Source organism: Salmo salar, chromosome 05 (assembly GCF_965601325.2).
Source record: "Salmo salar chromosome 05, fSalSal1, whole genome shotgun sequence".
Classification (NCBI taxonomy): domain Eukaryota; kingdom Metazoa; phylum Chordata; class Actinopteri; order Salmoniformes; family Salmonidae; genus Salmo; species Salmo salar.
In genome coordinates, this window is record NC_138295.1 from 29409391 (window position 1) to 29435044 (window position 25654).

Consider the following 25654-nt stretch of genomic DNA (forward strand, 5'->3'; position numbering starts at 1 on the left):
TACAAAACCTCTGTGTCTCAGGGAATAAATCAAGACAAGTGGGATTGGCTTTGCTAGATTTATCTCTTAGGGCTTTCTCCGGAGAGTGTCTTCTACCCTCATTGGTAGGGGCTACTAGACTTAGATTGCTTCCCAAATGGCACCTTATTCCTTATTTAGTGCACTACTTTTGACCATGACCCACAGGGCTCTGGTCAAATGTTGTGCACTTTATAGGGAATGGGGTGAAATTTGGGACACAATCTTAGATATGTGTCCCAGTATTGGTCTATTTTTGTATCAGTAACAAAGAAAACAAACATAATCTGGACCCTAAAATTTGGTTACATGGATGAGCAGGCTCAATCTCCCTCTAGTTCAGCCCATAGATGAAAACGACAGTAGCAATTGTACTAAACTGCACTGTTCTTAAGCCCCCTTATTCATGGATACATCATCAACCATCAAAGCAAATGCTACTTTAGCAGTCACAATTATAGATTCAGCTGTATGTTCTGCCACAATTACCACCATCACTGTGGATGGACTAAATGTACAGTGTGTCAAGGCAGCTACATTCAGTGTCAAACTCAGGTAAAATGTATCCCTTTGTCAGCGTTCACATCACATTCGCATGAGGATTGACAACACAAAGGGCAGAATTGCAGCTAATTTGGGTGCTTTTCAATTCATTTGTTTGTTTCATTCGATATACATGGGATGCCTATGTAATCCAGTTGGACACAATACTCTAAACCATGATCATTACTTTGTTATTTGTTATCATCTTGGAGAGACAATTATGCAGTGTGTCTAGGTATTTTAGTATGTTGTGTTGTTTAGGATGTTATGTAAGGGTACTGCACTTTTGATGGATGCAATTAGGCAGGTCAATAGTGTCCTCTGTAATTATTGGGACAGTAAAGCATGTTTTCTTCTTTTGGGTCTATACTCAACTCCAAAAGTTTGGATTTGAAATCAAACAATGACTATGGGGTTAAAGTGAAGACTGTCAGCTTTAATTTGAGGGTATTTTCATCCATTTCGGGTGAACCGTTCAGAAATTGCTGCGCTTTTTGTACATAGTCCCCCCATTTTAGGGGACCAAATTCACTTATATGTGTATTAAAGTAGTAGAAAGTGAAGTATTCATAGCTCGCAATGACTACATCAAGCTTGTGACTCTACAAATGTGTTGGCTGCATTTGCTGTTTGTTTTGGTTGTGTTTCAGATTATTTTGTGCCCAACAGAAATTAATGGTAAATAATGTATTGTGTCATTTTGGAGTAACTTTTATTGTCAATAAGAAGAGAATATATTTGTAAACACTTCTACATTAATGTGAATGCTACCATGATTCCAGATAATTGTGAATGAATCGTGAAAAAAAAAATGGAGTCAGAAAGTTAGACGCACAAATATCATACCCCACAAAAATGGATAACCTCCCTTGTTGTAATGATGAGAGGTTAGCATGTCTTCGGGGTGCATCTGTAGAGCCAAAAGACCACTCTTTTACAACAAAGGAATTATTCAGGTGATTGCAAGCAAGTGGCCAGACTTATACAAGCTGACATTTAGGACTCTGTGAGTCTTTCAGTGTGAGTCTCAAGTCCCTCCCTGGGAGGAGTCACATCTGAATGGATTTTAATGGCACTGAGTAGTGGGCCAAAGGTCAAGTCTCTTGATTGCACTGATTTGTCTGTCTGTCAGAGAGAGAGAGTGTGAGAGAGAGGGAGGGAGGGAAAAAGAGAGAGACAACTGGGGATGTGTGGGCTAGCAATTGGTGAACAAGAGATGGTTGTGGGAGAAGGATTTTCTGAGATTCCTGTATCATTGGATCACGTATCCAGAGACATTATTGGGATGACATGAAGATAAGGAACATGGGTATGCTATCATGTGTATTGCTTTGTCTCACTCTGTCACTGAAGAATCTGTCACTTACTGAAACAGCATTTCAAAAGCGTTGTTATTTTGGTTTGCCAAGAATAGACTTTGTAGTAATGTGATTCATAAAATGTGTGTGATATTGATCTTTGAAGTGAGTAGCCATAAACAGATGAGTTAGGTGGTGAAAAGACTGTTGTTTCTAATGATGGAAATGCTTCTTGCGTGTCAGATGTGTTGTTAGTGTACCTGGAAGTTGTTGGGTCAACGGAGTGCAGGGTGAAGCACACCCACAAGGATGGTGCAGATAGTACTGCAGGGTACTGATGTTGCTTGTTTGGGGTTGCTAATGTTTCACATTTAGAGGATACCTGAGGGTATCTGATACTGAGGGTATCAGAGTCAGAAACCTACTGTTTCTGACTCTGACAGCTAACAATGGAACTACAGTGAGCTCCAAATTTACTGGGACGGTGACATTTTACGTTGTTGTTTTGGCGCTGTACTCCAGCCCTTTGGATTTGAAATGATACAATGACCATGAGGTTAAAGTGAGGACTGGTTTGATTTGAGGGTATTTTAATCCATATCAGGTGAACCATTTAGAAATTACAGCACTTTCTGTATACAGTTGAAGTCGGAAGTATATATACACCTTAGCCAAATACATTTAATCTCAGTTTTCACAATTCCTGACATTTAATCTTAGTAAAAATTCCCTGTCTTAAGTCAGTTAGGATCACCACTTTATATTAAGAATGTGAAATGTCAGAATAATAGTAGAGAGAATTATTTATTTCAGCTTCTATTTCTTTCATGACATTCTCAGTGGGTCAGAAGTTTAAATACTCTCAATTAGTATTTGGTAGCATTGCCTTTAAATTGTTTAACTTGGGTCAAACGTTTCGGGTAGCCTTCCACAAGCTTCCCACAATAAGTTGGGTGAATTTTGGCCCATTCCTCCTGACAGAGCTGGTGTAACTGAGTCAGGTTTGTAGGCCTCCTTGCTCGCACACACTTCTTCAGTTCTGCCCACAATTTTTCTATGGGATTGAGGTCAATACATTGACTTTGTTGTCCTTAAGCCATTTTGCCACAACTTTGGAAGTAGGCTTGGGGTCATTGTCCATTTGGAAGACTCATTTGCGACCAAGCTTTAACTTCCTGACTAATGTCTTGAGATGTTGCTTCAATATATCCACGTAATTTTCCTGCCTCATGATGCCATCTATTTTGTGAATTGCATCAGTACCTCCTGCAGCAAAGCACCCCCACAACATGATGCTGCCACCCCCGTGATTCACTGTTGGGATGGTGTTCTTCACCTTGCAAGCGTCCCCATTTTTCCTCCAAACATAACAATGGTCATTATGGCCAAACAGTTCAATTTTCATTTCATCAGACCAGAAGACATTTCTCCAAAAGGTACAATCTTTGTCCCCATGTTTAGTTGTTAACCGTAGTCTGGCTTTTTAATGGCGGTTTTGGAGCAGTGGCTTCTTCCTTGCTGAGCGGCCTTTCAGGTTATGTCGATATAGGACTCGTTTTACTGTGGATATAGATACTTTTGTACCTGTTTCCTCCAGCATCTTCACAAGGTCCTTTGATGTTGTTCTGGGATTACTATGCACTTTCGCACCAAAGTACGTTCATCTTTAGGAGACAGAACACGTCTCCTTCCTGAGCGGTATGATGGCTGCGTGGTCCCTTGGTGTTTATAATTGCATACTATTGTTTGTACAGATGAACGTGGTACCTTCAGGCATTTGGAAATTGCTCCCAAGGATGAACCAGACTTGTGGAGGTCTACAATTTGTTCTCTGAGGTCTTGGCTGATTTATTTGGATTTTCCCATGATGTCAAGCAAAGAGGCACTGAGTTTGAAGGTAGGCCTTGAAATACATCCACAGGTACACATCCAATTGATTCAAATGATGTCAATTAGCCTATCAGAAGCTTCTAAAGCCATGACATCATTTTCTGGAATTTTCCAAGCTGTTTAAAGGCACAGTCAACTTAGTGTATGTAAACTTCTGACCCACTGGAATTGTGATACGTTGAATTATAAGTGAAATAATCTGTCTGTAAACAATTGTTGGAAAAATTACTTGTGTCATGCACAAAGTAGATGTCCTAACCGACTTGCCAAAACTACAGTTTGTTAACAAGAAATTTGTGGAGTGGTTGAAAAACGAGTTTTAATGACTCCAACCTAAGTGTATGTAAACTTCCAACTTCAACTGTATAGTCCCCCCATTTTAGGGGACCAAAATATTTTGGACAAATTCACTAATGTGTATTAAACCTCTTTGGGCTAGGGGGCAGTATTTTCCCGTCCGGATGAAAAGTGTGCCCAAAGTAAACTACCTGCTGCTCAGGACCAGAAGCTAGGATATGCATATTGGTAGATCTGGATAGAAAACACTCTTTGAATTATGATTGTAATGTGTTTGTTTGATGGGGTGCTGTCCTCAGATAATAGCACGGTTTGCTTTCGCCGTAAAGCCTTTTTTAAATCTGACATAGTGGCTAGATTAACAAAAAGTCAGGCTTTAATTTGGTGTATTGCACTTGTGAATGTATGAAAGTTAAATATTTGTAATATTTTTTTTTCAATTTCGCGCTCTACAGTTTCACCGGATGTTGTCAAATCGATCCCGTTAACGGGATTTGATCCATAAGCAGTTTTAAAGTAGTCAAAAGTTAAATATTTGGTCCCATATTAATAGTATGCAATGATTACATCAAGTGTGTACCTTTACAAACTTGATGGATGCATTTCGTATATATTCTTTTAGATTTTATAACCTCAACTCCAACATACTCTCCTGCATTTGCACACACTTTATATAGACTTTTCTATTGTGTTATTGACTGTATGTTTGTTTATTCCATGTATAACGCTGTGTTGTTGTTTGTGTCGCACTGCTTTTCTTTATCTTTGCCAGGTCGCATTTGTAAATGAGAACTTGTTCCCTACTGGCCTATCTGGTTAAATACAGGTGAAATAAAATAAAGTAAATAGGAATTAGCTTTTTGTTTTCGTTGTTTTTCAGATAATTTTGTGCTCATAGTAATTGTGTCAGTTCAAACTGCTGGAGTACAGAGCCAAATCAACAACAAATGTGTCACTATACCAATACTTTCGGAGCTCACTTTATGTGCGTCATCTTAGCCTGAGTAGTTCTCACTCCATCATGGCTGTACCATTTTGAGGAAAATGCGGGGATTATTAAAGACATTCTTCTCACCTCAGCAGCTCTTCTGTCTAAGTCACAATACAACAAAGACACCCCTGACTCATGTCAGATGTGGGGTGCCCAGACTTGGGAGATGGAGTGTATCAGAAGACACTTTGCAGCCCGCACATTGAGCTTTTAGCTCTTTGCAATGTATTTTAATCATCAACCACTTCCCCTTTGGGCACAGGATAGGCTACACTTGCCTCACGGCCAGACGGAAGGGTTGTGTGTCAGTGATGCCACTACTCACAAATACCAAAGAGTAGGAGGTCGGTGACGAAGTGCTGAAGCAACTTACCAATGGCTCGTATGCAAATTGAGGATATAAATGGTAAAGATGTTAGTGATTCTGATTTCACGCAAGCCTTGTTCAATAGAGCTCATGCTATAGTATATGGAACACACCAGGCGGGTTTGAGTTGCATTCAGGATTACCGTTGTTAATGATAAGCATTTTGTTCAGCTGTGTTATATCTTTATGAAAGGAGTTGTGGAGAATCACGCTGCAGTTCATGTTTGATCAAATGGATTACACTTGGATGGTTTCCACTTTAAACTCCTATTTGCTGTTCAGTAGGACTTTATAATGTACTATATAGTATTGTTCATTTACAAAACTGTTCCCAGTACTTATCCCCCTGCCACCATATATATATATTAGGTACTTTCCATGTAAAAGGATCCGTGAGCATCAACATGTGAATTTCATAGGAGCATGTCAAATTGGGTGTCAAATGAAAGTTAAGAGTGTATATGTTGGAGAAATGAAGTTTATATATACAATTTTCAACTATTTTCCATCCCAAAAATGTGGAAAAGCAAAGGCTTTGATTTCTGGTCAAACAGATGGAAAAGGGGTCTTAGACAACATCTACCAGGAAAAGTCATCAAATGTATTAGAAATACATAATATGCATTAATGTTGAAGTAAAGACCGCTGCTGGCTAGTATCAACACTTTTATTTAGTTTTGGAGAAATGTTTCTGCCTTCTGTAGGTTTAAGACACATTGCCTTGTGACATTCTGTTACAAAAAATGTATATCTTTAAGATATTTTCTAATTTTTCACCCTCATGAGGAGGGAGAATAATGAAAGGTCACAGAAGTAACAAGTAAAGGTAGACCTATCAATTAGTTAGTGTTTTTTATGATATCAATTTCGTTAATGAATTAAGAGATTAAAACCAAATATTCCGTTACCACGGAATTTGAAAAAAAATCATTCACAAACCACAGTTGGGTTTGGCACAGTACAGTACAACACAGTACAGTACAGTACAGTACAGTTCAGTACAGTACACAGTAGAGCACACTAGAGTTGAGTACACTATATTGTACTGAACTGTACTGAACTATACTGTACTCTACTGAACTCTATTTTACTGTAGTCTACTCTACTGAACTATACTCTACTGTACTTTTCTGTACTTTACTGAACTCTGCTGTACTGAACTCTACTCTGCTCTACTGTGATGTACTCTACTGTACTTTACTGAGCTCTACTTTGCTGTGCTTTGATGTCCAAACTTGTGAAATATAGACGTCTATGATTGGTTCGTTCAGTCCGGACCAATACAATTTGGTCTTGATTGGGGGCAGAGCTCAAAATTCAATGTGTCAGGTCATAGCTGACACCCCATTCTTTCTGCAGACATCGTTGAAGCTTAATTCTGAGCAGATATTTATGGGTTTTGGGAAAATGTGGACACAAAAAAAAACTATTTTGTCTTACCAAACTTTGCATCTGCACACTTCTTCCAGTTTTTAAAAATGTTTTCAGTGTAAATTGTTAAAAGTAGTCCTTGTGCATACAGTTGTATGGTTGTTAAACTTTGGAATCAATGGTTTTTGTTTGGCATACATTTGAACTGAAAAATATGAGTCTCAGCACAATTCCGTTACAGTGGAATTGTCCATTAACAACCTGTGTCCACTTCCAATGGCATAAGATAACTAAAAATGCTTCCTTCCCAGACATTCAGTTAGTCTGTTAATCCTATTAAACACTGCTTTATGTGGTACATTAAGCATTCTTACTTGATTAATTGCATTAGCTTGTGTGTATATGTGGTAAAAGGCTTGCATCTATATAATTTGGTGGGGCATAGAAATAAAGATGGGAGCCATCAGTTTTCATCGTCTTAAAACATGTGCGCCGGACGTCATAGGGTTTTTATAAACCCTAGTCTTACCTTTATCTGACGTGGAACATGATTTATGTCTGGCTAACACATAGATGCTAGCAGAGATGCCATTTAGAATAGATAGAACATGTTATAGTTGATTACTCATCTACACCAGTGTTTCCCATCCCAGTCTTTTGAGACTGTGAGATTTTACATATATTTGCTCTAGGCCTGTACTAGCATGGCTAGCAACTAATCCAGGGCTTGAAGACTGGTTGACTATAGTGGAATTAGATATTCTGGGATAGAACAAACATGTACAATGTGTAAGGGTCCCCAGGGAATAGTTTGGGATACGTTGATCTTCACATTACTGTCAGTGTTGATAGCTGTCTTGTGCTAATCATAACATATTCATCCACATTGTGGATTTTATAGTAGACCAAGCTTACACTCCCTATATATACAGTAGCTAGCTGCAATAAGCCTGAGCTTAGAGTCCAGGTTTTCCGGCTCTTGTATTTTCTTCAAAGGCAACTTAACATGACAGCATTCTTCAGCTATTACAGAGACAAATGTATATTATATCCTCAGGATGCACCTTTTAAACTACTACCCTGTTAACGATAGATTAAGTACCTTTCCCGAACTTCCTACTCATGGTAGAGAGCACGTTCTTCCTCTGAGGGGATTTTGACCTTAAACTGGTACAATACAGCACAATAGTCACCTCAATATCAATATGGAAATGCATTCATGTTGATATGGTATGGGTACTGTAGTGGATTATAGTGAGAAATATATGCTTTGAAATTCTGCTATTGAATAGGCAGTATATACCTTAGTCGACCCCAACTGAAATTAGTGACTAAAATCTTTAGGACTTCCCAATTGCTTCCTGTTTACCGGATCCCCATCTATGGTGGACCTAAGGGTTAAAGTACCCATCGCTTGACTTTTATTTTGAAAGTCATCACTTACCCAGGGCTCGCCAATAATGTCATCCATTCGCTACCATTATAATTGAATCCTGGCACATCTAATTAGAAAATATTCAACCACGCTTACAAGCTCCTGTTCCTCTCCACAGCTCAGTCATATTAATTAATAACTATTAAACATGGGATTAAGACTGTAAGTCATGGTGTTAAATACTTTCTGCAGGGTTTGGTTGGTCGTGGGTAAAGAGAGGCCTAACCATTTGACGGTGCTCTTCGACTGCTCCCGAACTCAACGGTTATCTGACATAATTATAAAGAGCAGCTGATTCAATCTTCCAAAGTGTATAGCTAATTAACACAGATTAAATTCTGTTTGACTTTGCAATGTGAATAAAGCACAAGGCCAATTGGAGAAGAGCGTGTTATTAGCCCACCTAAAGCCCTAGATTCTCATAGTTATGGATGTGGTCCCAAATCTCTCTCTCTATCTCTCACATCACTTATGTTGGTAATTATGTTGCAGCTGTGCGTTAGTCTTGAGCCGCTTTCCCTTTCGTTTGCTTCTGATTGTTGACAATATTTGGAAAACATTTGACTAATGGTGTTTAACAATAAGGTCATAATTAGCCAATTTAAGTCCATACAATGTGATTTCAATAATTTGTTTATCCTTATTCCCTCCAAAATATGCATTATCTTGCTGAGCCCTATGGTGTTTTATCACGCTGATAAATTGATATTCTAACATTGGCCAGGTGAGGATGATGTGCACGGAAGGATGTCAGACACAAGAACATACTGTACATTGGTACTGACGATACATTGCACTTATCAAAGATACAAAACAATCAGTAGTGTTGTTATTGTTCTAGTGTGGCAAAGCTACAGTAGTGTTGTTATTGTACTAGTGTGGCTAAACTACAGTAGTGTTGTTATTGTACTAGTGTGGCTAAACTACAGTAGTGTTGTTATTGTACTAGTGTGGCTAAACTACAGTAGTGTTGTTATTGTACTAGTGTGGCTAAACTACAGTAGTGTTGTTATTGTACTAGTGTGGCAAAGCTACAGTAGTGTTGTTCTTGTACTAGCGTGGCAAAGCTACAGTAGTGTTGTTATTGTACTACTGTGGCTAAACTACAGTAGTGTTGTTATTGTACTAGTGTGGCAAAGCTACAGTAGTATTGTTATTGTACTAGTGTTCATAAGCTACAGTAGTGTTGTTCTTGTACTAGTGTGGCAAAGCTACAGTAGTGTTGTTCATGTACTAGTGTGGCAAAGCTACAGTAGTGTTGTTCTTGTACTAGTGTGGCTAAACTACAGTAGTGTTGTTATTGTACTAGTGTCTCTAAGCTACAGTAGTGAGCTTCACTGGTACTGTAACAGCACCATGGGAGAATGTACTTCATGGTATTTGATGTTTTCAACCTAGATAACGTACTTTACACAGACACAGTGCATGCTCTGAGAGAGTTTTAGTTACGCAACCCTCAAGCTTATTAAAGAATAGGCCAGTGTCATGTTGCGCCTTGGCAGGCCATATGTCTGTAACCCATGCCATCTGGTATCCTTTACAAAAATTATTTCAATAATGGGTAAACCAAGAAGAGAATGTTACAGGATTGCCTTCTCATTACCACCATCACCTACCTCTTTGATTACTTGCAGACGCTCCCTTTAAAAAAGGTGGGTTAATTGCACACTCTGGCAATACAGTAACCTGCAAGTTAATTACATATTTCATTCAGGGAAGCGTTATTAGAAGATATAAGGCTTCATTAAAATTATGATTTAATAACTTTTCCATACAATTACCATTATGATGATTGACTGTCATTTCATTCTTGATATCTGGGAAATTCAAATATCAAAAGCTGCGCTGACATGGACAGTGAGGGAAAAAAGTATTTGATCTCCTGCTGATTTTGTACGTTTGCCCACTGACAAAGAAATGATCAGTCTATAATTTTAATGGTAGGTTTATTTGAACAGTGAGAGACAGAATAACAACAAAAAAATCCAGAAAAACACATAAAAAATGTTATAAAATGATTTGCATTTTAATGAGGGAAATAAGTATTTGACCCCTCTGCAAAACATGACTTAGTACTTGGTGGCAAAACCCTTGTTGGCAATCACAGAGGTCAGACGTTTCTTGTAGTTGGCCACCAGGTTTGCACACATCTCAGGAGGGATTTTGTCCCACTCCTCTTTGCAGATCTTCTCCAAGTCATTAAGGTTTCGAGGCTGATGTTTGGCAACTCGAACCTTCAGCTCCCTCCACAGATTTTCTATGGGATTAAGGTCTGGAGACTGGCTAGGCCACTCCAGGACCTTAATGTGCTTCTTCTTGAGCCACTCCTTTGTTGCCTTGGCTGTGTGTTTTGGGTCATTGTCATGCTGGAATACCCATCCACGACCCATTTTCAATGCCCTGGCTGAGGGAAGGAGGTTCTCACCCAAGATTTGATGGTACATGGCCCCGTCCATCGTCCCTTTGATGCGGTGAAGTTGTCCTGTCCCCTTAGCAGAAAAACACCCCCAAAGCATAATGTTTCCACCTCCATGTTTGATGGTGGGGATGGTGTTCTTGGGGTCATAGGCAGCATTCCTCCTCCTCCAAACACGGCGAGTTGAGTTGATGCCAAAGAGCTCCATTTTGGTCTCATCTGACCACAACACTTTCACCCAATTGTCCTCTGAACCATTCAGATGTTCATTGGCAAACTTCAGACGGGCATGTATATGTGCTTTCTTGAGCAGGGAGACATTGCGGGCGCTGCAGGATTTCAGTCCTTCACGGCGTAGTGTGTTACCAATTGTTTTCTTGGTGACTATGGTCCCAGCTGCCTTGAGATCATTGACAAGATCCTCCTGTGTAGTTCTGGCTGATTCCTCACCGTTGTCATGATCATTGCAACTCCACAAGGTGAGATCTTGCATGTAGCCCCAGGCTGAGGGAGATTGACAGTTCTTTTGTGTTTCTTCCATTTGCGAATAATCACACCAACTGTTGTCACCTTGTCACCAAGCTGCTTGGCGATGGTCTTGTAGCCCATTCCAGCCTTGTGTAGGTCTACAATCTTGTCCCTGACATCCTTGGAGAGCTCTTTGGTCTTGACCATGGTGGAGAGTTTGGAATCTGATTGATTGATTGCTTCTGTGGACAGGTGTCTTTTATTCAGGTAACAAGCTGAGATTAGGAGCACTCCCTTTAAGAGTGTGCTCCCAATCTCAGCTCGTTACCAGTATAAAAGACACCTGGGAGCCAGAAATCTTTCTGATTGAGAGGGGGTCAAATACTTATTTCCCTCATTAAAATTCAAATCAATTTATAACATTTTTGACATGTGTTTTTCTGGAATTTTTTGTTGTTATTCTGTCTCTCACTGTTCAAATAAACCTACCATTAAAATTGTAGACTGATAATTTCTTTGTCAGTGGGCAAACGTACAAAATCAGCAGGGGATTACATACTTTTTTCCCTCACTGTATGTAATATGCGCATGTTAACCTCTTAGTACTGTATTTGAGAGCGATCTTGTAGTTAATGATGGGGGTTGTGCTAGAATTAATGAGATGTGGCTCGTGTGTGTGGAATTGGTGGAGCTTCCGTTCAAGTCATGGCCAGGCCACCATAGTTCAGAAGGAGAGTGTCAGGGACCATGGTCATCCATCTTCCATTTTCATTGATTTCTATTCCACTAAATTAGTATGGATAAAAGGAGAAGAAGATGTTCCATTTTGCAAGGCACTGTCTGAAAATGTCTAACGCAAGTCTATCCAATCGTGTCCTTCTACAGTAGAGTTACCATGACATCACGACATCATGACATCATTTTCGTTTCCAATTGGCATTAATGCAGCATTTACTTGGAAGTTTGAGTGTGAGTAGCATATATCAAGTCATAGAATTTGTTTATTTTTGTCTACCTTGATGTCAGTCATATTCATTTTGGTACATCGTATGAATCCAAAGCAACTATAACTAGTGGTTATAGTTGCAGCATTTTATTCTGAGCTGCAGGCTTAAGTGATAATGCCCGAGAAGCCAGTGTTTGTTTGGAGGATATATTGGCATGGGAGTTGTTAATTGGAAAACCATACCAATATATCCTCCAAACACCAGCTTCGAGTGCATTATCACTTTTATACAACGCTTTACCAACATATTCAAATAATGATTGACATATTTTCAGAATCGCTATTTGATTAATTTATTCATACTATTTCATCCTTCCACAAGATATAGTCCCAAAACAAACCTCGGGTTGCTAGAGACACCAGTCGTTCGTTTTAAATGTTCCATTGCCATATTGGCTGCAACATTCTTATCCCTTGCTTGGTAGCTAGCCAACTACGGCTAACTTACAGTCACATCAAAAAGTGCAGCCAGAATGACAGAAAGTAGCTTCATTTGCATTTGTTTAAGCTGTTTTTCAAGTGACATTTCTTTTGAGACGTGCATAACAATAAGCTGAGGAGGCTCGATTTCGCCTGGCATAGAAAATGTGCTCACTCGTCAGGATACTGTTGTTCAGAGGAGCTAGCCAACAACATAGCTACAGTAACACAATCACTTCAAAAAAGACTGCAATTTTGCTGCGTTTCATTTGAACTTTTTTCAATTTACATTTGTTTGTATATATCTATAAAAATGATGCCAGCTGAATCATGATTTCGACTGGCTGAGAAATGTTGCCTGCCAGTCAGTCTCGTCCCGACTTCCAACATGTTCATTACTATGGGACAGCAGGAGATCGAATTTGAATATTGAAACAATGTTGTAAATGTCTGAGAGACAGGCAGCAAGGTTTATACACATCTCTGGTGTTGAAAACTAAATGTTAGTCTAAAAGAAATGTGAGATAATGTCTAGATGTATTTTACAGTGGAGATCAAGTTCATAAGTTGTTTAGCTGGGTTGATGAGACAATGGATTGTGTCGTCAGATGGAACAGAGTAAATAGGCATTTTAACATCATAGATGTAGCCAGTGGCAACTTGTGAATAGACACCGCCTGGAATGCGATTCTAACCAATCAGCATTAAGGATTCGACCCACAGGTTGTATAAATATGAATGTACAAGACAATCAGACATGAAAATCCAGCTCCCATGATAGAACACCCAATGTATTTGTTGATGATTACATTTCATTTAATTCCATTGTGAGTTAATTCCTATCCTTTTTCCCAGATCACATTTTAACACTTTGATTACGGTCTTTAAGAGCTTTGATAATTGCAGTCTAAACAAAGAAACCATCTTGGAACATACGGCTGGAGAGCAGGGACACTTTTGAGTGTGAACAGCCATGGCATTACGTGGGGTGATGGTAGCACAAAGGCCACATCAAACACACTCTGAAGACCTTCCAGTGGAGATATGGGCCAGGCCAACTTCACAAATAATTTTTATTGTTCCATTGCACAGGGGCAAATTTCTTTAAATCTAAATCCTCAAACTACTTGGGCAAAAACCAAACACCAGGAAATAGGAAGTGCTTGCCTTTTGAGGGTTTTGGGGTTTTGTTCAAGCCTCCTCCTTAGGCTTACTGCATTTAGCTCTGCTTTAGTTGTGTGACCTGGAATGCTATTTACTTCAGATGAATACCTCTTAGAAATAATACATGACAGTGAGTTCCATTGCATTTCACTGGGGTGGGTTTATCACCATAAGGGTTAGATGGGCCAAACATTTCATACTCTGTCGGCTGTGCTCTCTGTCGCTATCATCTTTCACTGGGATAATCATTTTCTGTGATTGAGTCGGCATCCGAACTCTGTTGAGCTTTGGATTTTTCAGTCTAAACAGATGCGTAATGACGAGTTACACAGAATCCACCGAGCATAAACAATCAATTATTGTAGTAAATTATGTTGAATACTTATTTTTTAGAGAAAGTGAGCTAGTTGACATGTATTATTGCTGTGAATGTTACAATTGTCAAGTCTCTGTGATATGCGAGTATTCCCAATTTTAAAGATGTCTTGAAAAGCATCAACTTTTAATGTGAGTATGCATAAATGTTTCTTAATCTATTGGTGTGTCACGTTATATTTTACTGATGCCTTATAAAAGGGAAATAGTAGTGGAATGGTTGTTTAAACATCAATGGATTCTTGATTAAATGAATCTCCCATTGAATCTCAATTATTAAACATGGTCATTTCCTTCAGGATGCAAGTGAATATTGAACAGCTTCTACAGTATTGCCTATGTGGATGTTTTTGTGAGAAGGAGTACTGTTCACAATCGACTGAGAAAGGGAGGAGGGAGAGAGGGAGAGAGAGAAGGAGAGAGAGGGAGGGAGAGAGAGGGAGAGGGAGAAAGCTGTGGTGACCCATGGAAGATACCTGGGGAGTGATTGCAATCTCCTGCAAGCTCATTTTGCATTCATATACTCAGACAGTGAATAGGGCGGTCAGCCTGTATTATCAAATGAGCGCTGCAGCAATATGAGCCTACATTTTGATGTAGCACTCAGTCTCAGGGACAACGCTCAGCTAGCCACCCTTAGGTCATCCCAGAGATGCGAGAGCCAAGAGCACTTGGGGAGAATGGGGAAACACTATGGTGAAGTCGTGCTGGGCAGGATGGCAATGTGTGTTGGCTGTGACCATGTGAGACAAAAGCCATACACTCTGGCACGTCATAGTTACTCATGCATTACGTCAATGGCCCCGGGTTATTTTGCAAAGCTAAGAGCAGCATCCAGGGGCCGAAAGGCCCAATGTGTTTTGAGTGATTATATGGAAATTAGGTTAATCAAGAAATGATAACTATAACTATAATACGAGAAGACTATGTTGGAGTACTTTATTTACACCTGCTTGTGGTGAAATATTACATGTGGAATTCAACACTTTAACAAACAATATCTATCCGTTTCCTTGTGCCAATCCATTTTGCATGCTTGTCAAGGTCTTCTCCAAGCAACCCCCAGTGTAACAATGTCTTCTCCCAGCAACCCCCACTGTTTTAACTGTCATATGGCTCTTCAACATGTTCTGTATGCATAATCAGAGTAGTGGTATCAAACCCACCTAGGATCAACATGTACTGTACGCAGAATCAGAGTAGTGGTATCAAACCCACCTAGGATCAACATGTACTGTACGCAGAATCAGAGTAGTGGTATCAGACCCACCTAGGATCAACATGTACTGTACGCAGAATCAGGGGTAGTGGTATCAAACCCACCTAGGATCAACATGTACTGTACGCAGAATCAGAGTAGTGGTATCAAACCCACCTAGGATCAACATGTACTGTACGCAGAATCAGGGTAGTGGTATCAAACCCACCTAGGATCAACATGTACTGTACGCAGAATCAGAGTAGTGGTATCAGACCCACCTAGGCTCAAAATGTACTGTATGCAGAATCAGAGTAGTGGTATCAGACCCACCGAGGCTCAACATGTAACATGTACTGTATGCAGAATCAGAGTAATGGTATCAGACCCACATAGGCTCAACATGTACTGTATGCAGAATCAGGGTAGTGGTATCAAACCCACCTAGGATCAACATGTACTGTACGCAGAATCAGAGTAGTGGTATCAGACCCAGCTAGGATCCAACCTGGCCCTAATTTGTGTCTGAATGTCTTGTCTATGTAGCGTTTTGCTGTCATCAGAGCAGCCCTTCTAGCTTGTTCTGCCCATGATGATAGTGCACTCTGTACATAATAGCTTTTCTATGCACCGGACTCAGGTGAGGGAGCACAATCATGAGCCTGCTCTTGTCCTGATTAGAAGCACTCTCCATAATTCACTGTGCTATTTCACTGGTGGACAGAGATATGTGGCGAGGGTCGGGGGGGGGGTGTGTGTGTGTGTGTGTGTGTGTGTGTGTGTGTGTGTGTGTGTGTGTGTGTGTGTGTGTGTGTGTGTGTGTGGTACGTGTGGGCGGGAGGGGGGGGATATTGGTCACACATGTATGACATACTTACTACCTACAGTACCAGTCAAAAGGTTGGACACACCTACTCATTCATTTTTATTATTGACTACTGTCACGTTTGTTAGAATAGACGGACCAAGGCGCAGCGTGAGTAGCGTTACACATCTTTTATTAGAAAGTGAAACTTATCAATATACAAAAACAATAAAGAATAAACGAAACGTGACGACAATGCAACTACACATAAACAAACAATATCCCATAACCCACAAGTGGAAAACCTGCTACTTAAGTATGATCCCCAATTAGAGACAACGATTACCAGCTGGCTCTAATTGGGAATCACACACAATCACCAACATAGAAAAACAAACCTAGAACCACACATAGAAATAATAAACTAGACTAACCCCCCAGTCACGCCCTGACCTACTTTCTATGGTCAGGACGTGACAACTACATTGTTGATTAATAGTGAAGACATCAAAACTATGAAATAACACATATGGAATCATGTAGTAACCAAAAAAAGTGTTAAACAAATCAAAATATATTTTATATTTGAGATTCTTCAAAGTAGGCACCCTTTGCCTTGATGACAACTTTGCACACTCTTTGCATTCTCTCAACCAGATTCACCTTTTCCAACAGCTAAGTGTGTCATGAATTCTAAATAAATCATTGACAGTGTAACCAGTAAAGCACACCCACACCATCACACAGCTTCACCTGGAATGCTTTTCCAACAGTCTTGAAGGAGTTCCCACATGTGCTGAGCACTGCTTTTCATTCACTCTGCGGTCCAACTCATCCCAAACCATCTCAATTGCGTTGAGGTCGGGAGATTGTGGAGGCCAGGTCATCTGATGCTGCACTCCATCACTCTCCTTCTTGGTCAAATAGCCCTTTCGAAGCTTGGATCATTGTCCTGTAGAAAAACAAATGTTAGTCCAACTAAGCGCAAACCAGATTGGATGGTGTATCGCTGCAGAATGCTGTGGTAGCCATGCTGGTTAAGTGAGTCTTGAATTCTAAATAAATCACAGACAGTGTCACCAGAAATGCACCATCACACCTCCTCCTCCATGCTTCACGTTTGGAACCACAAATGCGGAGATAATCCATTCACCTACTCTGCATCTCACAAAGACACGGCGTTTGAAACCAAAAATCTCAAATTTGGACTCATCAGACCAAAGGACAGATTTCCACCGGTCTAATGTCCATTGCTCGTGTTTCTTGGCCCAATCAAGTCTCTTCTTATTATTGGTGTCTTTTACCAAAATAGGGCTATCTTCTGTATACCAACCCTACCTTTTCACAACACAACTGATTGACTCAAAAACATTAAGAAGGAAAGAAATTCCACAATTAACACCTGTTAATTGAAATGCATTCCAGCTGACTACCTCATGATGCTGGTTGAGAGAATGCCAAGAGTGTGCAAAGCTGTCATCAAGGGTGGCAACTTTGAAGAATCTCAAATATGAAATATATTTGGATTTGTTAAACAGTTTTTTAGTTACTACATGATTCCATATGTGTTATTTCACAGTGTTGATGTCTTCACTACTATTCTACAATGTAGAAAATAGTTTAAAAAAAAACTAAAAAAAACCCTGGAATGATTAGGTGTGTCCAAACTTTTGACTGGTACTGTATGTGTACAGCATAATATGTTAGTATTATTGTTGTATTATAGATGTGGGCCAAACAGTTATGTTTTCATATGTAGTCATTAAAATGGGATATGAAAAATAATAAAAATATCATAATAATAACAATAATTATAATCGTGTAATAGCAATTTATACATGATTGTTTAGTAGACATCTTTAATTCTTCACTATATGCCGTAATGACGGCATGGTTGTGTTTCCTAAACTTTTTAATGCTGTATTTGTGCTCGCAGGGATTCGTGCTGATTATTCTCATTACAGTTCAGTTTAGTGCACATCATGACACACCTGATGAAGCGGGAATAGTCTTTTCACAACCTGTTTCACAATCTGTCTAATAAAGAGCAGTGGATTCCATGGAAATTATTGTAGATATTTTCTGCCCCTGCAATGAATATTTTACATATTAATATAGTATACTATACATATACAATCATATTGTTTATATTATTTTATAATCTGGTCCAAAATTCCACCAAATGTTTTAAGATGTGATTTATGAAGTAGACTTTATTTAAATTCCTCCCAGTATGCCCACTTGCTTTTAAAATGTCTTTACAGTTGTCATATTACATATTGTCTATCAAGTCTATGTTGTTGGGAGCTGATATGAACTGACCACTGCCTACTGACTGTGGCCTCCTAGTGGTCAGAAGGACAAGCAAACAACAAAGCAGTATGTATGATGCAGGGGATGTACTGTATTTGTAATCACAGTAAGTTTGGTATACTTAAGAGTGTCAGATAAAATACACATTACAGGTGAAGGAATAAGGCTTCAGCCCATCCTATTACTACCCTACTCTCTTCTCCTGAAGACCTGAGCAGACACATCTTGACAACAGATGCTACTATTTCAGAGTGTAATTGATTTGATTCTTCCACCATTTGTTTGGACACCATTTAAATGAACGTTTAAATTGGATTTTAAAAATGTATTAACCTCCCGGACCTTCATTTATTAGCCTTCGCAGCTTTTGTGATAATCTGTATAATTACCAGCCTAATGTTCTCCCCATTAGGTTGTGCCCTCCAACAATTTCTACTTGTTGATTGTGTTCACTCTTAATTGTGTTTGGACTTTGGAAATTCTCATGCATTTCCCATCATGTTTTTTTCTTCCATTAACATTTTGCAGCTTGTGTGTTCTTTGACATATGAGGGGTTGTGTGTAGGAAAATCAATACAATCATGCTCATTGTTTCACTGTCTAAGGGTCAGAATAACCGACAATATGCTTCTGTATTAACAATAGAGCTGTTTCTATGTGAAAAACAAACACGGAGATAGAAATAGATGGAACATCTTTGATTAAAAAAGGTTGAATTCGGTTTAGCAAAAACACGTATCGCTTGTGGACTTCATGAAAGCATTGTTGTTAGCAATAGATTTGTCATATTCCCTAAATTGTATTGTACTATCAATTCCTCACTTGACAATATGAACGTACAGTGCCTTCATAACGTATTCATACCCATTGACTTATTCCACATTTTGTTGTGTTACAGCCTAAATTCAAAATTGATTAAACAGATTTTTTTTTTCACCCATCTACACACAATACCACATAGTGAAAACATGTTTTTGGAAATGTTTGCAAATGTATTAAAAATGAATCAATACATGTTAGAATCACCTTTGGCAATGACTACTGCTGTGAGTCTTTTTCTGCATAAGTCTCCAAGAGCTTTGCACACCTGGAATGAACAATATTTGCACATCATTATTTTTTAAATTGTTCAAGCTCTGTCAAGTTGGATGTTGATCATTGCTTTTCAAGGCGATTTAAGTCAAAATTTTAACTAGGCTACTCAGTGCTGTCTTGGTAAGCAACTCCAGGGTATATTTGGCCTGGTGTTTTTGGTTATTGTCCTGCTGAAAGGTGAATTTGTCTCCCAATGTTATTTTCTATGGTAGAGTAGGTCAGGGCGTGACTGGGGAGGTTAGTCTAGTTTATTATTTCTATGTGGGGTTCTAGGTTTGTTTTTCTATGTTGGTGATTGTGTATGATTCCAATTAGAGGCAGCTGGTAATCGTTGTCTCTAATTGAGGATCATACTTAAGTAGCATGTTTTCCACTTGTGGGTTATGGGATATTGTGTTTATGTGTAGTTGCATTGTCGTCACGTTTCGTTTATTCTTTATTGTTTTTGTATTTTGTTAAGTTTCACTATTAATAAATTATGTGGAATGCTACTCACGCTGCGCCTTGGTCCGATCTTTATTCCAACGAACGTGACAGTGGTACTGAATGATGTATTGGATTTGTATTCAGGACATGAAGTTCATTCCTTTGCCACATGTTTTGCAGTTTTACTTTAATGCCTTATTGCAAACAGGATGCATGTTTGGATTATTTTTATTCTGTACAGGCTTCCTTCTTTTCACACTGTCAATTAGGTTAGTATTGAGGAGTAACTACCATGTTGTTGATCCATCCTCAGTTTATAGAGGACCACAACCATTAAACTCTGTAACTGTTTTAAAGTCACCATTGGCCTCATGGTGAAATCCCTGAGTGGGTTCCTTCCTCTCCGGCAACTGAGTTAGGAAGGACACCTGTATCTTTGTAGTGTATGGGTGTTCTTCACCATGCTCAAGGGGACATTCAATGTCTGCTTTTCTTTTTTTTGCCATCTACCAATAGGTTGCCTTTCTTTGTGAGGCATTGGAAAACCTCCCTGGTCATTGTGGTTGAATCTGTGTTTGAAATTCACTGCTCAACTAAGGGAACTTACAGATAATTGTATGTGGGGGGTACAGAGATGAGGTAGTCATTAAAAAATCATGTTAAATACTTATTTCACACAGAATTAGTCCATGTACATTATTATGTTACTTGTTAAGCACATTTTTACTCCTGAACTTATTTAATCTTGCCATGACAAAGGGGTTATAGACATTTCAGCTTTTAATTTCAAATGTATTTGTAAACATTTCTAAAAATATAATTCACATTATGGGGTATTGTGTGTAGGCCAGTTTTACAAAATCTATATTTAATCAATTTTAATTTCAGGCTGTAACACAACAAAATTTGGAAAAATTCAAGGGGTGTTTCAGAAGGCACTGTACATAGATGAAGCCCCATTGCTTAGCTGCTACTTATGGACTTGTTTGTCTTAGATATTTTGCACAATTAATATATAGAAATCCTTTTATATCCACTGAAGTCCTTGGTTAGAATAATTATCAGATAGTCTCCACAGACTCATAGAGGCAGTTTCCTTTCTTCTCCACTCTTCTCCCTTCGTCAGTTTGCTTTGGCTAAAACACAACAAAAGACTGCAGACTGTTTGAACTGATTGTGGTGTGAGAAGACAACCTATGTAACAAATTACTTTTGGCAATTTGTTCTTAAATTCTGAGAATAAACCAATGGAAGATAAGAGCAAAATGTCCAAGTTGTGCCTGTATGTTGACTAAGTGAGCCAGTGGATATAGGGGTGTGATCGCTGGCCAAAACTACAATAGAAAGAAAGGATGATTCAGGATGTTGAAAATGAGGCATTTGCATCAGAGAATCTAATATGTCCTTCATTTTTATTGAGATAAGATGCCAGTCAATTTCACCAGAATAGTAACATGACGTCATCCATTTAGATTCCATTTATAATCCCAAAATTATTTCCTTCAAAAGATTGCTTACGCATGTGTATTGCCACCCATTAAGGTTTTCACACATTCCTTATTTTTTACAAATTTATGCTCTCTAATTGTGGGCTCTTTCTGTCTGTTTTCCCTCTCTTTCTTGTAGAGCCGTGACAGAATGGTCGACTGTATGAGCAAAGTCATGCTGCACACAGCCCTCTCATGCTGGCAACCATTCCTGGGACTGGCTCTAGTGGCCGTCTTTGTGGGTTCTGCCTTGGGATGTCCCGCCCGCTGTGACTGCTCAGCCCAGAGCAAGTCGGTCCTGTGCCACCGCAAACGCCTACCGAGCATCCCAGACGGCATCCCCATCGAGACCAGGATTCTGGACCTGAGCAAGAACAAGCTGCAGGCCGTCAACCCGGACGACTTTGCCCCCTACCCTGGACTAGAGGATCTGGACCTCAGTGGGAACATTATCAGCTATGTGGAGCCGGGGGCCTTCAACCCTCTGTACAGCATGCACTCGCTCAGTCTCAAAAGCAACCGCATCAAGCTTATTCCCCTGGGAGTCTTCACAGGCTTGTCCAACCTCACACGGCTGGATGTCAGCGACAACAAGATCGTCATCCTGCTGGACTACATGTTCCAGGACTTGCACAACCTGAAGTTCCTGGAAGTGGGTGACAATGACCTGGTATACATCTCCCACCGGGCCTTCAGTGGACTGCTGAGCCTACAGACACTAACCCTGGAGAGATGCAACCTGACGGTGGTGCCCACTGAGGCCCTGTCCCATCTGCACAACTTGGTCAGACTTCACCTCCGATACCTCAGCATCAGCACCTTGCAAGCCTACTCCTTCAAGAAGCTTTTCTGGCTGCGCCACCTGGAGATTGACAGCTGGACCTCGCTGGACAGTGTGCCTGCCAACACGCTGCACAGCCTCAACCTGACCACGCTTTTCATCACCAACACTAACCTGTCCACCTTCCCATACCAGGCCCTAAAGCACCTGCACTACCTAACACACCTCAACCTGTCCTTCAACCGCATCAGACACATCGAGGGGGGAATGCTGTTTGAGTTGGTGCGCCTGAGGGAACTTCATCTAGTTGGGGCCCAGTTGTCGACCATTGAACCGTACGCATTTCAGGGCCTCCGGTGGCTCAAAGTCCTCAACGTCTCCCACAACCATTTGGACACCCTGGAGAAGGGTGTCTTCCAAGCCCCTGAGGCACTGGAGGTCCTCTTGATCGACGACAACCCCCTGGTGTGCGACTGTCGCCTCATGTGGATCCTGCAGAAAAGGCACTCCATCTTCTTTGGCGACTCGCAGCCGGAGTGCAACACCCCTGAGGGCAGGCCTTTCAGGGAATTCAAGGAGACCCTGCTAACCTATTACGTGACATGCACCAAGCCAAAAATCAGAGAGAACAAGACACAGACGATAGCAGTGGATGAGGGCCAGTCAGCGAAACTACACTGCAGTGCTGAAGGGATCCCCAGGCCGGTGGTGTCGTGGCTGTCCCCACGCCGGCACCTCCTCACCAACAAGAGCTATGGTAGAGTCAAGGTCCACAACAATGGGACGCTGGAGATCAAGGTGGCCGAGGTGCAGGACGGTGGCGTGTACCTTTGCATGGCAACCAACACGGCGGGTAACGACTCATTGATGGCCTCCCTAGCAGTGAAAAGCCTGGGGTCGCTCTACGCAAACAGGACCCAGTACTACACAGATCCCAGCAACGCCACTACCAATGGGACTAGCAACGTGACCTACGGCTTGGACCTAAAGACTATCTTAGTGTCGACAGCAATGGGATGTTTCACATTCCTGGGGGTGGTCTTGTTCTGCTTTCTGCTACTGTTCGTTTGGAGCCGGGGCAAGGGAAAGCATAAAAACAACATAGATATTGAATATGTCCCTCGGTCCAAGTCTAATGGCACCTCTGTAGATGGAGGGGCAGAGGGACAAGCTGGACCTCATCGCTTTAACATGAAAATGATCTAACATGGTTTGTGAATCTGGGAATCCATATGTTGGGAATGCTCTAAGGATTATGTATTTTTATTGCAAATGGAACTTTAACATTTCCCACTACTTCAGGAGAATGCTACTGGGCAATTCCATGGTAACAGAGTGATGCTGAGGCTCAGATTTTTCACTTTAAAATGTATGCCAAACAAAAACCAATGATTGCAAAGTTAGAGAAACCCTACAACTCTATGCACAAGGACTAGTTTTATCAATTTCCACAGACATTTTTACAAACACACTTGAAGAACATTGCAGATGCAAAGTTTGGTAACAGAATGACGGCACCAACAGCACAAACCATCATTCTGTGGCCAAACTTTGCATCTGCACTGTTCTTCAATTAAATGTCTTTTTGTATAAAAAAAAAACACATGTGAAAATTGTTTAAAGCAGTTCTTGTGCGTAGAGTTGTATGGTTTGTTTAACTTTGCAATCATTGGTTTTTGTTTGACATACATTTTATAGGTAATATTGAAGTACCTTACTGTGATTGTTTTCAATTAAAGAAACAAAAATAGCAATTTCTCAAGCAAGAATTTTGCTAGGACTGTCTGGGAGTGGTTTGAGTGGATAGGGGAAAACTGAAAATGTGCTTTTATTGGCAGAGAGGTTTGTAACTCTTTCTTATTGGTCTATTAACTAATTTAGCGTCAGGTGGTGTCCCCAGAATGGCCAAAACTCCATCCCACCAAAACAGGCTGACATTTCTCTTACACTAAAAAGGCATTACCATACTTTTCACAATTTCACAGTATTATTTCAACCTCATAGTGTGGAAATATATATAAAAGGAAAATAACTGGAAAAATACTTTTTTGACTGCACTGGGCCCTTTAAAGTGAAGAAATCAGAGTGTCAGGATCACCCTTTGGTTTACTAGGAATGGAAAAAGTACTGCAAAGTGCGGTAACAGGACACAGGAGTGCAATCCCCAACTATGGCATCTTATTGGATACAATGCCAGGACATTGTGACAAATGTTCTTGCTGTTGCTAGTGAGCTTGTCCACAACGGATCCTCTGAAATTATCTGAATCTCTACCCAGGGGACCCGAAAGGAACAGGTCTCATAATCAAGCTTTTCAAATTCTATTTACATGCCCAAGTACAGGATTGGGTTTAAAGACACTACAGAACCATGTACAGTACACATTTGTATCTAAAAGTATTACTCTTATTGGTTTGGTCTTGCACCATGCTTACTCACCGAACAGATTGATGAAACAGAGCATTCCCTCCAACCATAATCTTTGCATATATGTACTTAATGCTTCATTATGTACAGGTATGTTCATACTCATTTAACTGTTCATAGCAATACTCATGGGATGCAATGTCAGCCAAAATCTCAATTCCCCCACCTAACAAGCAAAATGGTAACTCTTCACTTATGAAATTGTCCATGAATATAGGAAAGGGCTTCTACAGGATTGCAATGTCACACTGGAGAAAATATATCCCTGTTCCCCAAATATACCCCTAGATATTGAAGATATTTTTGTTTATTGTCAACCATAATGGAAAAAGATTTTATTTATCAAAGTGGTTTGAGGGTTTTACAAAAGTGAGTATCATAACACTATTCCGGGAGAAATAATCACGTTTGATGATTTAGAAGTTGACATATTGGTCAGAGAACCTACATGGACCACTTTTCTGTCCTTTTCTTGTCTCTTTTTATTCCTTTGACTGTAACCTTTGCCTGATGGCAAAATACGTGTCCAGCTTACTACAGTGAAGTTGTCATCTTTTCTCCCCAGTAAAACATTTGGACTTTGTTGTGGTAGTTCCTCATTTTTGTTGTTGAATCATTTAGATTGTGAAAAGTTCAAAGTAAAATAAAAAAAATCATGTATGTGAAATAAAATAATATTTATTTGTACTATTTAGTGTGTCTATATATTTACTGCAATGAAGCAAAAGAGGGTCTTGATCAGTATATAATATGCCTGTTGAACATCTGGAAACAGCATAGTAACATTAGCATATGGTTGAATACAATTGTTAAAATAGAACCTATCAATATCAATCACTGGCATCAAGGGAACTGTCTTACAATGTATGTTAATTCTAAGGGTTATTTGAATTTCTACAACATCAGATGAAGTTGACAAGTCCATTCGAGGAACGAGATCTGCAGGAACACAAATACGACAGATCACAGGTTGAGAAAATGAAATGGTTTGGGGCATTGGCTTTCCAGAATGTACAATTAAGCACACATTCTCCCTTTTACTCAAACCATAACCTTTGAATAT

General features: G+C 39.9%; 1 protein-coding gene across 1 annotated transcript in view; it reads left to right on the plus strand.

Moving 5' to 3' along the window:
• The window catches only part of LOC106604562 (leucine-rich repeat and immunoglobulin-like domain-containing nogo receptor-interacting protein 2), a 313818-nt gene extending 288573 nt beyond the window's left edge, over window positions 1-25245 (plus strand). The window contains exon 5 of the mRNA XM_014199313.3: window positions 21523-25245. Within this exon, the coding sequence (XP_014054788.1) occupies window positions 21535-23370 (1836 nt within the window). The 5' untranslated portion in view covers window positions 21523-21534 and the 3' untranslated portion in view covers window positions 23371-25245. The remainder of the gene's footprint in view (window positions 1-21522) is intronic.
• The last annotated feature ends 409 nt before the right edge of the window (window positions 25246-25654 follow it).